Source organism: Lissotriton vulgaris, chromosome 1_1 (genome assembly GCF_964263255.1).
Source record: "Lissotriton vulgaris chromosome 1_1, aLisVul1.2, whole genome shotgun sequence".
Taxonomy (NCBI): Eukaryota; Metazoa; Chordata; class Amphibia; order Caudata; family Salamandridae; genus Lissotriton; species Lissotriton vulgaris.
The window spans coordinates 938,261,155-938,275,596 of NC_141685.1; the positions used below are offsets into that span (position 1 = coordinate 938,261,155).

Genomic DNA, 14,442 nt, shown 5'->3' on the forward strand with positions numbered 1-14,442 from the left:
ACAATCTAGGCTCTGGAGTCGATGGTGAGTGGGGTGATGATGTTGGTAAAAGTGACTTCTGGTCTAGGTGATTGGTGTGCGTTATTCCATTCAGGGTTTTCAGAGATTTGTAGCATGAAATGCAGGTGTTCCATGAATGGGGTGGCATTCTCTCTGGACATTGTGCATTTTATGGATTCCTGGTAGATGATAGTGAGTCATCCTCCTAGCTAGTGAAGGTGGTCCTGCCATACAATCTCGTAGCCCACTGGGATTACCAGTGAGCGGTTGATCCAGATCTCCGTGATGCAGAGAATGTAAAGAGTGTAGCTGCTCAGCAGGTAGGTTATATGTTTGCTGAGTGATCGTGTGTTCAGAAGCATGCATGCGGGTGGGTGTTGACACGCAGGTTTGTTATGGTGTAAGGTGGGGACAAATTCACAGATGAAGGAGCCATACATAATTTTTCTCTTGTCTTGCTATATATGATTCTCAGTCAAAGGGCTGCTCTGGGTAAATGATTTCTGCTTGCCAGAAATTATGAGACAGGTACAAGTCTTTTTGTAACCTTGTAAAATCTTATTTTCTGGATCAAACTGTGGATCAATGTAATTGAAAGGAAACATTAAGATGACTTTCGGAACCAAACTTTTGAGGCAGTCTTTTACTTTCTTGGCTTCACCATTATCACATTGTTGTGTCAAATAAGAGACAATTTAAGGTGAAACTAGTTGTAAAAAAAAGTCACGTTTATTCACATTTATATGAAGTCCTAATGACCCGTATGCAAGAGAAACGTACAATGTGCAAAAGTATGAGAGAATTCCAAATTTTCATGGGCATGTGAGGAAAGGGAAGGGTTTGCCATGGGAAGAAAATATTTTACTTTTTTTTAGATGAAACATCATCAATTTCCTAACCCAACATATTTAGATTTTCCATAAAGCAACAATATTTCACATGTAGAAATAGAGAAAACAGATGTAATTGTATTTGTCTGTCATAAAAAAAGTCACACCAATGCCCTGGTATGCCATGACCAAGTAGAATTCTTCAAACATTTTTCATGGTCTTTCTGGATCATGTCCATGAGGTTTGCAGCAAGGGTTGCACAATTTGTACTATGTGTGCTTCTTTGCATTTATACAGGTACAGTAAGAAATGGCATGGGCATAAACCAGTGCACGGTTCATGCAATAGTATTAAGGAATGATTTCGACTAATTCTGGTAAAATGCCAACAAGACTGTACTACCCATGTGCCTCACTCTTGTAAAAATGAATCTTCACAGAATCATGGATCACTATTGCAAAAGATAGCCTTTCTCTGAGTTTCCAGAAGGGAAACTAGGTTATTTTGCATCACTAGTAATTAGCAACAAATATATAAATTTTATAGGAAGTGCTAGGTGTGTGCCATGGTATTGCAATGTTTAACAAGCCAATGAATATAGGTTTCTGCCAGCTCAACACATACTCAACAAATTATTACAATAAAAAACCCTGTTCTTACTCCCTCACAACCAAGCCCAAAAAAAACATATAAAAGGATGTGAGTGCATCTCTCAAAGCAGAGGCACTTGCTTTCCTCAAGTTGCATTCCCTTTGCCATTCCACTTCATAGCCACCAACATGTCCCAACAATCGACTAGTGGGAGGCATGGAAACAGCGGCAGAGTCAGCTTCAGCTCTCACTCTGTCTCTCGTGGAACAGGAGGGGGTTCTAGACACAGTGGTGCTATCAGCTTTGGAAGCAGAAGTCACCACAATCTAGGGACTGGCAAAAGAATGTCCACCAGTGGCAGTAGCAGCAGTTACATGGGTGGCTATAAGTCTGGTGGCTTAGCTGGAAGTATCTTTGGTAGTGGCACAGGCGGTGGAACTTCTGGTAGGTTTGGTGGTGGAGCTGGTGGTGGGTTTGGGGGAGGATCTGGATTTCCAACTTGCCCACCAGGTGGCATCAAGGAAGTTACCATCAATCAAAGTCTCTTGGCCCCACTCAACTTCGAGTTTGATTCAAATATCCAAAGTGTACGAACACAGGAGAGGGAACAGATCAAGACGCTCAACAATAAATTTGCCACCTTCATTGATAAGGTAAGTCCTTGGTCTTCATACCTTGATATTCAGTTTTATTATCATGAATAGAGGAACAACCATCGAATAATTGAATAATTGGTTATGTATTATTCGGGAGAATAATTTTCATCAGCATACTAAAATTAATACAAACTGCGATAAATAGGCCTGTTTCTACCTCCCACACTTTATTCAATTTGCTGTTACATTGAATAGCAAGCAAGGCCAATAAATGTCTTTTAGAGCTGCTAAAAACTCAGAAACGAAAATGATTGATAGAAAAGCACCGAACTGGACATCTTAAAAGGATTTTGAAACTTCTTGGTTAATTTATTAGGGCCTTCTTGTTTACAAAGTTATCCTTCTTAAGAATGTAGTCCATTATTCATTTTTGTTCATTTGCAGCACAGTGTTCACTGTTTAATGTATAGTTTTGATTTTTAATGACACATCTGATGTTGCAAAGAAAAATTGTGTTGTATACGATCATCTTTTAGAATCTAGCTCATTTACTAGTAATTGACATATTTTTTACTGGATAAAAGGACAATTGTACAGGTTTAATTGAACTGTACGGTAAACTATTGATTGGTACTGATATATATGCGTTATACATCCATTCCATCAAAGTTCAGATCTTAAAAACAAAACTGTCACTGATTAAAAGTGAAAATAATTCCAACTTTATCAAAGATGTCACAGTTGTTTTTCAATATGAAATAATACACAATTTTTCAACAACAGTTTTCGTAATCTTTCAAGCTTTCACAATATATTTTGAAATACAATGAATAATGTTCATTCCCCAGTACTTTCACACAATAGCAATACCTATTTACTAGTTCTAATACCATATTTCAATATTAGTTGAGTGGTTTCTCCCATCTTTTTAGAAAATTAGAGAGAAAATGTAAGGCCGAAATGCAGCTCATTCTAAATGCCTGCAAAGTGACAAGCACAAAAATGACTACATTATTCAATTTAGTTAACAGTGTAACATCTTGAGGGTATGATCCCCAGGCAAAACTTCATGTAGAGAGATGCCGGTTAAAGGCAGAACATTAAATTACCATAATATTCCTGGATTCTAGATTTTTTTTAATACGGAGAAATGCAGGGCCGAAAGATCTATCAAGAATTCAGTTAAATCATTGATGTATTATGTTTTCCTAATATCTGCTTTTGATCAATCCTGATGTTGTATGGACTCATGAGTACAAATCTAATGAATCCATTGAAAGATCTATACCAATCATTGCTCAGAGGAAGAAACCCAGAGAAGGGTTGCCATATGATCTGCCATTAGGCGATCTAGTAAAATTGCTTGAAAAACTATAGAGAACTATTTGTCCACTCTTAGGTGCATATTAGAACTTGTGATTGCAGAATCATCATCAGTAACATTGTTAGAGTACAATTCCATCCTAAATGACTCCATTGGCGTGGACTTTGGTGACATGCAGATTTTCCTCAACAATTCTCTCTATACTTTAGTAAAAGCATTTAATTTTTTGTGACCCTAGAACTGAACTGCCATTTTTTTCTCTAGACCTAAGGAGGAGATATGGGTCTCGTGGATATTATCTTATTATGATCCAATATATAAATATATATATATATATATATATATATATATATATATATATATATATATATATATATATATATATATATATATATATATATATATATATGTATATATATATATATATATATGTTGTTGTTTGGTGACTAAATCTACCCGGCACCCTGGCACTGGCGCTTATGGCAGGCGAGCAGCATTTCTTGGTAGCACCTTACGTGTGATATATATATATATATATATTTACCAGTGAAATCAGCAGGGACAGGGTCAACTATCTAGACCTAGAAGTTAGTGTGAGTGAGGGACGTATCTGCACGCAACTTTACCGCAAGCCCACGGCCGGCAATAGCGTTTTACACGCTTCCAGCGGCCATCCTCGTAAACTGATTAATAATATCCCATACAGGGAGTTTTTGCGGTTAAAGCATAATTGCAGCCATAACACTCACTTCGAGAAAGCAGCTGGTGAATGCATGGAACGATTCCTAACAAGAGGTTACAGCTTTTCCCTTTTGCAAGACACCCTAAATAGGGTTAGAAAAATACCACGTGCTAGTCTCTTTGCCAAGAAACAAGGCCCCGATACTGAAGGCAAATTTCGCATTATAACACCATATGCTGCCGACTCATTTAAATTGCGATCAATTCTGTCCAAACACTGGTACATCTTAAAATCGGATCAGATCGTAGGGCCTGATATTCCCAACACCCCACTGATCACATTCAGAAAGGCCAGATCCCTTAGAGATCAAATAGTTCATAGCTACTTACCACCTATGAAAAAATCACTAGGAACCCTGAAAGATGCCAAAGGCGTTTTTCCTTGTGGAAAATGCAAAGCCTGTGCTTCAAGCAGAAGGACTTTAACATACCAAGTCCCGGGTAAAAAGGATGGTAGGAGAATAACAAAGTTCATGTCATGTCAGTCTGACTTTGTTGTCTATTGCTTAATGTGTCCCTGTCAGTCACGGTACGTTGGTGAGTACTATCAAACCTGTTAAGTTGAGAATATTGGAACACATGCGGGCCATTGTGAATAAGGACTTTACTTATCCAGTGGCCCGACATTTCTCCTTAAAACACAACAGTGATAGAAACCTTCTCAGGTATTTTTGCCTGGACCAAGTCGAAGAAAATCCTAGAGGAGGCAATAGACTGCTTGCACTCAGGAGACTTGAGTCCCGGTACATCATCGACCTAGAGACTAAAGCACCTGGAGGCTTAAATATGGGAGAAGAATTGGCCTCACATTTGGGTTAAGAACATATGTAGTATTGTGCAATGATTTCCTGTCAAGTTAAGTACTGAGTTTCCAACATCGACTTGACAATCTGTTTATTCGTGCTAAGATTTTCTGGAATTGTTCTGAGTGTTTTTTGTTTTTGTTCTTTGTTTCTGTTGTGTGATGGATGCTTTCATCACCACTGAGATCGTACTGGAGGATTTGCTTGAATAGTTAACCACATTTTATGTTCTGCAGTCCACTCAGGGGCTGCAATTGCCGATCCACGGCAAGATTTATCCGACCTGATCACATTGTAAACACTGTGTCCATGTCGTAGGTTGGTTAGTTTCCAACATTTTGTTATTGTCTCAGCCTTGTGACATACTATATGTTAATAGTATTAGGGTTTTTCTTTATGACAATAAGGTAGCCGATACACGGCATTATTTTGTTTGTGGTTCACTCATCAGCAATACAGTATAATAGATGTCAAATCAGTACATTCTAAGATGGCGCCCCTTGCTGCGAAAAAGTATCAGTCCTTTGTTTGTTTTCATATGATTTTGTAAACATTCATAATGGCGCTGTGCCCGTCTTGTAAGATGAAACCATTGAGAAAGGGAGGGCTCTCCCGAAACGCGTCTGTCTTCAATAAATCTGCCCCGTGAAACGAGCTGAGCCGTGCTTGCGAGTGCTTTTCTTTCCTGTAACCCGGCTGGGCATTCTCAGGATCCTTGGAGCTTTGATATATATATATATATATATATATATATATATATATATATATATATATATATATATATATATATATATATATATATATATATATATATATGTGTGTGTGTGTGTGTGTGTGTGTGGAGTTGTGGAGGATATTTCACTTTTCAGTATTTGTGGCTGAGACAACTCTTTTTTTTGCAAAAGGGTCACAGTTTCTAAATTATGACTGTTCATTAAAAAAGGATCTCTTCAGGTCCCACCGCTAAGGTCTGTGACTTTGGTGTATCCACCTCTAGTTTGCTCTTCACTAGCCTTGAAATGCAAATAAAAGCCTAGGCAAGTCATCGTTTCCTTGCCAGCAATGCCCTATCATCCATAGATAGAAAACACATCATAAAGTTATTTTTTTTTCTATTGGGCCAACTCCTTCATACGTAGCTAAGCACAGAGACGTATGATTAAATAAATAGATTAAATTGAAGTGGGACAAATAAACAACCATGGTGAGCACCCCTACTAATGGATAAGTGTTGTTGTCATACAGCATCACATTGCAATTACTCGGGTACACTACAGGCATTCCTTCTATTAGCCCTTCGAGTACAGTACAATGTTTGAAGCATATTAACAAGTGTGAACGGCTAAGAACCCCCTCCCCCGGCCCCACTTTCGGAGGAACATATTTCTTGAAAAAATAAAACAGATATAATCCCTGTTTAACAGTGCCTAGTCTGTGGTGAAAGCAGGCCAGCTAGGTTTCCGTGGTTCTATTAGTAATCAAGTAGTCCTGTAATCTAGAGGCAAATATTTTCCTAAATAATTTCCTTGTCCCAATGAACAATAAGATGGGACAGTAGTTAACCAAGTCCATAGGATTATCCTTCTTAAATATGGGCACAAGAGATTCATCTGTCCTGGGTAACAATACTAGACTCGATTCCAGGATGTTATTGAAGAGTGTTGTTAACAATACAAACCAGGTATCCAATTAAGATGCAATGAAATCTTTTGTCACAAATGTAGGTCCAGTAGGCTTTACCTTTCTTTAGTCTTCAATAGTCTCCTCAACTTCCTCTAATAAAATGGAAGCAAGATGAAATCTAGGTGGTATCACTGTGCTACTTAATAGTTACTACCCTGCCCACAATCACCTAGTGCTACCTTACCATGCAGATTTGAAGCATTATACTGCAACACTAAAATGGCATTCTGGTATGTTTTCACTTTCTGTTATCCCTGATCTCGTCGTTAACACCGTCCGCGTAGAGAAAGTGATCTGAAAGCAGTTTCACTTCTTTACATCATTCTTTGTTGGTTAATTTATATACTCGCTGGGTTTCAGGTACGATTTCTGGAGCAACAAAACCAGGTTCTGGAGACCAAGTGGCAGCTTTTGCAGGAGCAGGAGAAGAAAAAGGGGCCTGGAAAGGGCCTTGATTACTTCTTCGAAAAATACATCAGCATCATGAAGAACCATCTGGAGTCCGCGAACAATGACAAAGGTCGCCTCAGCGAAGAATTGAAGAACCTGGAGAATCTTGTTGAAGAGTTCAAGAACAAGTAAGAGAAACTCTGGCATACTGCACAAACCTAGCATACTACATAACAACAAAGGAGCAGGCACAGAAATAAACCATAGAAAGGTGCTGTTTTCCGTAAGGATGGCTAACGATTATAACCTGCGACTCTCTGGCCTAGTGCAGGTTCGCACACTATAACAAAATGTTTACAAATTGTGCACAAATAATTTATAGTAGATCAATAATTACCTGTAGTTGAAGGATAGCACGCTATTTAATAGATTTCCAGGAGGATAACTTAGCTTGAGCAAATGACATGGCTCTATAACATTTACCATAAAGGATCCTAAATCTGACCTTGATTCGAATTCTTTACGATCAGTGCCATTTCACTTTTGCATTTTGGATGAGGCCTTTCTTCTAGCTTCTACTGGGGTTGCTCTGCCACCAACTTTAGGCATAGCTTGCCCACCTGTCCTGATGGCGTTGACGTTGTCCGTCCTGCGCTTCAGGTGCCTTTGATCTTGTGTAGAGGCTGTGCTTAGAAAAACAAACCATTACTTAGATCTCTCTTGCTTTTGACAGATACGAAGAGGCAATCAACAAGCGCACAAATGCAGAGAATGAGTTCGTGGTGCTTAAGAAGGTGAGTGAAGCCGCTTTTAATCCGCGAGATGATGAAAGCGATGACAAGGACAACCATTTCAAGGTTTTAGAAACGCTCTGTGTAAACCGTTTTAAAAGAGTTTGCTCCAAAACCCTTTTATCGTTCAGATGCATGGAACTTGTATGAGGGATTAAGTTGACAACATGTAACGTATCCCTGGATGGCGATCGATTGAATCACATAAAATTCAAGCAGACCTGTGTGATCCTGAGCAAAGTAACCCGCAAATAACTGCGGGGTGCTTATTAGTAGCTCCGACATGAAGGGAGGTGGCCACTTTGTTGGCATGGATTCTCCTCAGCAACTTCACTGCCCTCTAGGGTCCTTTCCCGTCGTCCTTCACACATGACCTGGAAGTGGTGATCAGAAGGGGACAGTTTATAAATCTGTGCCACCATGGGTACGTCCTCTTTGTTTCATGGTTGCCCCATGGATGGTGGCGTACCAGGCCGATGAAGGAATCCAAGTATGCAAGGCTGAAATGAGGGGGGTGGGGAGGGACATATGGCATAGCTGAATATTCCTCCAGGAGCGTCAGCATGACTTTCTCCATGCTTTTCCAGGTTCAGGCTTTCTAGTCCTACCTCAGAGTTGCCCACGTTTTTATGTTTTCACGGGGTGTGAACAGTTCTGGTCGTGAGTGCCCTGAAGAGAGATGGTGTGTTGAATAGTTGCCGCGGCCTACTTGGAAATCCCACTGAAGTTATCCCTGACTCTTATGTGTCACGTTAACCCTGTGACTGTATTTGGGTAGATCAATGACATTGCACCAGGCTGCGCTCTAAGCTTTGCTGTTGCTGGTAATGTTTCGATGATCACCTGCTTCCTTTCAACAGGATGTAGATGCTGCCTACTTGAAGAAAGTGGAATTGCAGTCCAGGGTTGAAGCACTATCTGACGAGGTCAACTTCCTGACAAAAATGTATGATGAAGTAAGTTACTTAGCACTGTTATCCCCAGTCAAAGCACCACTTGATTAATACATGAGTCAATTGTATATGTAGGGACAGTAGGCAATGGCACACAAATGATGCTGGGTTGGACTGGAAAGTAAAACTAGCCCTGGCCAACATGTTCAAAGCAGCTCTAGAATGCAGGACGGCAAGACTAGAATGTGGCCTCAGAGGCATAATTGAGTTACGGTAGGCCATCCTGCTTTCAAATTCTGCAGTTCTCTGTGCAAATGCCAGAACAGCAGAGCTAGCAGAATGGCCACCTAGCCTGACATTTACCAGTACATGACACTTTAACTTATTGTGAGTGGAAGGCAAATGTAGAAATACATGCAGGGTGCAGTGACTTGTCATGATATGGAGAAAGCAGTAGCACACATGATCAGATGATCCCTTGTACGCATAGGTCACAAGAGGCTGTAAGGGAAACTCCATAGGTGAGCCCGTGAGGATAGGACAGAGAATGCATCAAGACATACTTCGGTTAACATATTGTGATAGGCAGTAGACAGACCATACCTCATTGGCCTTTGGCTGGGTCTGGTCAAATGTTTTTTTATTACATTAATGAGTTCTAAAATTGTTACCACTTGGGACTATCTCTTATTGATATGTATGGGCCCAGCTTCTTGCTGGGATAAAAGGTTACACAACATTGGCACTCATTAACACACCATTTGCTTTTCCATTGAAGTTGATATCCAAAATTGGACTGCCGTAAATATCCTTCCATTGAATAAACTAATATTTTCCAAATGCAGTGGTCGTGTCCATGACAATGTCTTCCTGACCACTAGTTTAATGCCGTGATTGTAAGCGGTGCTGATAGCATGGCACCCACTGCACATCCCTTCCTATGTTGAAAACAACAATGCAGCTCTTAAGTAGCCATACCCTAAACACACAAGAGGGATCCCCAGGTGGAAAGATGTTCAGCCGCCTGGATTCCATTTTATTAGAGATTTGTTGTACATTTGATCCAAATTTGTTTGGCCTGTGTTTTTCAGGAGATCAACCAGCTGCACTCCCAAATCTCAGAAACCTCGGTTATTCTGTCCATGGACAACAACCGTACCCTCAACTTTGACAGTATCATCACCGAGGTGGAGAATGAGTACAAGGAGATTGCAAAGAAGAGCCGGGCTGAGTCAGAATCTTTTTACCAGCAAAAGGTGAGCACCAGCTGTTATTGAGAGAAATGAAATGGCACCGCTGCAGGAGCACATGCTGTGCACTATAAAGGATTCTATCATTATTTGTAACCTTCAGGGACCATTATGGAAATCTGCTTTAGCAACCAAATAGTAATACAATAGAGCTTAAATCATATAGTAAAATTGATGAGGCACAATCTAAACAACAGAGGTAAATGCACTCAACCGATCGCTCCGTACACTATCTCATCAATCTTTTGTACATCAGCCCAAAATAGTTATTTTGTGACACATAATGTCCAAATTGTTTTCAATAATGTAATCCCTCTGCTGCCGTGAGGTTCTATATGCCGATGCTTAGCTGAATATCCTAATAGGTGAGGCCGGAGCAGTTTCATTGTGTGCATCATTACTGCCACTGGCTTTTGTGACCCATTATCGATATTTTTGGGATGAAAGAGGAGTCGATGATCTTTCAGTCTCTCACGAGAGTTGCCTTGTCGGTATGACCACCAAGAACCACTTCAGTCTCTTACATCAAACACTGGTCGTTGATCATCATTAGCTCCTCAAGTCCCCCAAAAATCTTCTTCTGACTGATTAGTGATTCCCATCCTCAGCGGTCACTCTGACTTTTTCACCCAATGGGTCATCACTTATGAAGTCACCTCATGACAGCAGAGTGAGATCTGGCTCCACAGTTTCTTCTTCCGTCTGGCTGACCCTCATTGTCTGCCTTCATTTTAACCCCCCTTTCCTGTTTGGCACAGCAATGAAAGTGTTTTCTGTGTGGACCAAACTCCCCTTTCTTATATCTTTCATAAGTCCTTTTTGTGTCAAGGTAAAATTATTTATTGGAGTTTCTTAGCCAAAGCCTGTAGAACCAGCATAAGGTGTGCACTTCCTTTCAATGACACTAAAAAAGGACAGTGTTCCCCAGAGAGTTTTTCCAGAGGGTGCTCGCTCCTTATATTGTGTGTCATTCCCATTACAAACAATAGCAAGAGACTCCTGCTCATTGTGAAGGAACCACTGCACACCTCGACCCTAACACACACGTTTTGCTTTCAGTTTGAAGAGCTGCAGAAGACAGCGGGTTCACACGGCAACAATCTGCGCAGCACGAAGACCGAGATTACTGACCTCAACCGCCAGATACAAAGGCTGAAGGCAGAGCACGAAGCTGCGAAGAAACAGGTACAGTGTGAAATATATGTCAACAGAGCTCAGAAGGAGTTCCAGGTGAACAAAGCCACAGTAATGTTCTAAGTAGTAATACTAGCTATGACTAACTTGTAGCAGGCATGAACGTCCACGTTGTGCAGGAAACAAACAACGCCGGTAAAGAAATAAATACCATATAAAAACAGTTATGAAATATACCTCTGCAATAAAATTTTAAAATTATAGTTATTGCTACAGTTGAACTCGTTTTATGGGCTCATTTCAGTTTGTTGTTTCTGAGGTGAGGTGCTTAAGATCGGAGGTGGCAATTAAAGTTTCCAGCACATACAATTGAACTTTTTTGAGACAATAGGAAATTGGTAAAAATGACTGCTTTAATTAAGAAAGAGCTCATTCATTTGTTTCCAAAGGTTGCCAATTTGCAGACGGCTATCAAAGAGGCAGAATCACATGGGGAGTCCGCCATCGACGATGCCAAAAGAAAGCTGGCTGACATTGAGGCTGCCCTACAGAAGGCCAAGGAGGACATGGCACGCCAGCTGCTTGAGCACCAGAATCTGATGAATGCTAAGCTAGCCCTGGACATTGAGATTGTCACCTACAGGAAGATTCTTGAAGGAGAAGAGGGCAGGTGGGTGCTAAATTGGATGTACGCTATTAAAGACCACTTTGATAGATAGGGGTATATATATCTATGGAGGCCCATGAGTGACCTCTGCTGCAGACCATATAGAGTGAAGGCCAATGGAGGCGCTATATTTGAGGATACAGAAAGCTCGTTTTGGGTCAACGTGCGTTCATCTGGTGACAAGGGGTTGGCTTAGTAGAACGTAGGAGATGAGCCTCAACTGAAATTAAAAAGAATATATATATATTGAGGCCAAACTATGATTTTTGCTGGAATCCAGATATCAAAACATTTAGAGATCAGAGCAAAAGTATTCGAATGCCCCTCCCCTTCTCAGATGAAGACAGAAGACCGAGCTTGGGTGAAGTGTAGAAGCAATATTTACCTGTAGGTCCGGTAGAGAGGCTAGAGTAGTGAGAGAGAGTGAGACAGAAGGAGCAAGGGAGAAACAGAGTAAGCGAGTAAGCGAGAGCAAAGATGAAGACTATGGGGCAAGCACAGCTGTTGGCTGATTTACTGAGTTCAGAGACCAGCCTTGAACTGCAGGTGCAAATTACATGGAAACGAAAGAGGGAAAGCTTAGCTGCAGGGGAGATAGTTTTTCCATTGATGACCATTAATTGTGCTCGGTTTGTTAACATATCCCCTCTAAGATTTGTGTTACCGTAGGGATTCTGGGGCTACATTTGGCACATGTAGTTTAACATTCCATCCCTAGATGAACAGCATTTTTCTTTAAAAGAAATATATATTTTTTGTGTGTGACTGTGCAGAGTAGGTACTGCAAAAAATGAATAACTGTAGAATGCAGAGCGGGCATGACACTTATATTTCCCCTTTGTGAGTAGCCTCCAGGCAGAAAGCAGTGGTTAAAAAAGAGGTAGCTTCTGTCTGCAAAGATGTTTGAGGGACTTTGTAAGTGGTAGGAGGCCATCCGGTTTCCACTGGTTATCTAAACCCTAGCATATATATGACTTGAAGATCATCTTTCTATTGTTCTCTTCTCTTTCAACGATGCTGGTCAACCTTCCTTGCCTTACGCATTTGTTTCACATCAATTGATGAGCTTGGACTATGTGGCGTTTTGTAGTGTCCTGTGCAATTTCTGTCTTCATGATTCCGATGCACTGGTCACATAGCATGGACGTCCTTACAATGAGCTTGTCATTCCGTGATTGACAACTCTAACTTTGTGTCTCCTTTACAGGATGTCAGGAGACTGGGCCACCCCGGTTAGCGTCTGTAAGTTTCTATAGTATTTAATTTTGGGAGGGAATATGGGTTCCTGTATTTTTTAAATGATGCTGATGTCTGTCTATGATTTCTTCGCAGCTGTGGTCAGCAGCTCAGGAGGCGGATCTGGAGGCTCCATGGGTGGAAGCTACGGAGGCAGTGTTAGCGGAGGCACTGGAGGTGGCTTCGGATACGGCGTAGGTGGGATCTCAGGAGGAGGCATTAGCGGAGGTTCTGGCTATGGAGGAGGTAGTGGCGGAATGGGCTTCAGCAGCGGAAGCGGACGCAGTGGTGGCTCTACAGTTGTGAAGAAGACCTCATACTCCATGCAGTCTTCTAGCGGACGGCGATACTAAATGACCGACTCTCCCTCCACACTGATGGCTAACCAAGAAGAAAGATCTGAACCGCTAATAATCAGCAACCAAACTGGACCTTTATAAAAATGAGCATTGTTGTTCTGTCCGCGCAAGGAGTCTCATGCTTTTCCCAATCCAAAGGCAATCCAAAACTGTGCTCTTATTCCCCAAGACAGAGTAATAACATCAAAACACGAATTCTTTGAAAAGTCTAGAGTGTTCACCTACATATAAACCTAAATTACTGAGTTTTCACGTGTGTTTTCGGAGGGTAGTGAGGGCCTATATACGGCATTCCAGGCTCAGATCAAGATTTCCATAACAAGTATCTGTGCTGAGCAGCACTTTTCACACACTGGTCTAAGCTCCAGTTGACACCCCAGTTCGTACCATTGACATTAAAACTAGTTCAGAGTAGCATAGAAAATATCTTGGCCTGTTTTGAATGGTATAAAATGGCAGCGAATGAAACTGCCCTAAGTTTAGGGCACAGTCCTTTATAAGTTCATCATTGACTACCTGAATAAAGAAAGCTGTTACCTTTGCTTTAGGTCAAGCATTTTGTGTGCCTTATCTGCAAAATTATAAAATTCTTCCCTTGCATAGTAGGCATCATTTTCACAAAATACATGAGTATTATATGAAACACAATTTGCTGATCTTCAGTATAAATTTTGTACATAAAAGAGTAACTCGTGCAAAAATTACACGGGATACAGACACAAGGTTGGTTTGGGCACAAAATGTCTACAACTGTTCTTCAGTTCTAAGTATATTTTTTCTGCTTGAATCAGTCTCCCATGCGTACATATTGCATGTAAAAGGTTGACCAGGAGAAAACAAATACATAAAATACACAAAAACCAACAATCAGTGATTATGAGAGATTTCACGTGCATAACACAAATGTTGCCCCTGTTTACTTATAGTAGTAGCTCACTCCTTTTCCTCCAAGTACATCTTGGGCTTACAACCATGAATTTTGTTTTTAATAAACCTTCTGTGGAAGTCCCTGTAGATTAGTACCACACTAATTGAGCAGATGTGTTCACAACAAGGCCCACTAAAAAGAATAGAGGGAGGAAGTAGGAAGTAACAGGCTTGGTGCTAGGATAGGGGTAACCCTACTAATGGCTATCTTGCATCCCTTTATAAC

At 40.8% G+C, this 14,442-nt stretch overlaps 1 protein-coding gene across 1 annotated transcript; it reads left to right on the forward strand.

The window, feature by feature from the left end:
- The first annotated feature begins 1,554 nt into the window (after positions 1 to 1,554).
- Positions 1,555 to 13,443, forward strand: LOC147748217 (keratin, type II cytoskeletal cochleal-like). Its single transcript, XM_086959140.1, has 9 exons — positions 1,555 to 2,075; positions 6,930 to 7,147; positions 7,693 to 7,753; positions 8,611 to 8,706; positions 9,735 to 9,899; positions 10,953 to 11,078; positions 11,477 to 11,697; positions 12,902 to 12,936; positions 13,027 to 13,443. The coding sequence occupies exons 1-9, from the start codon at positions 1,611 to 1,613 to the stop codon at positions 13,281 to 13,283; spliced, it is 1,644 nt and encodes a 547-aa protein (XP_086815266.1). The 5' UTR covers positions 1,555 to 1,610; the 3' UTR covers positions 13,284 to 13,443.
- Positions 13,444 to 14,442: the final 999 nt, after the last annotated feature.

Bases quoted from the DNA above. Each gene is read 5' to 3' on its own strand.
- LOC147748217 (XM_086959140.1), top strand. From the start codon at position 1,611: ATGTCCCAACAATCGACTAGTGGGAGGCATGGAAACAGCGGCAGAGTC. The intron at 2,076-6,929 runs GTAAGTCCTTGG...GCTGGGTTTCAG, and splicing joins TTGCCACCTTCATTGATAAG to GTACGATTTCTGGAGCAACA. The intron at 11,079-11,476 runs GTACAGTGTGAA...TTGTTTCCAAAG, and splicing joins ACGAAGCTGCGAAGAAACAG to GTTGCCAATTTGCAGACGGC.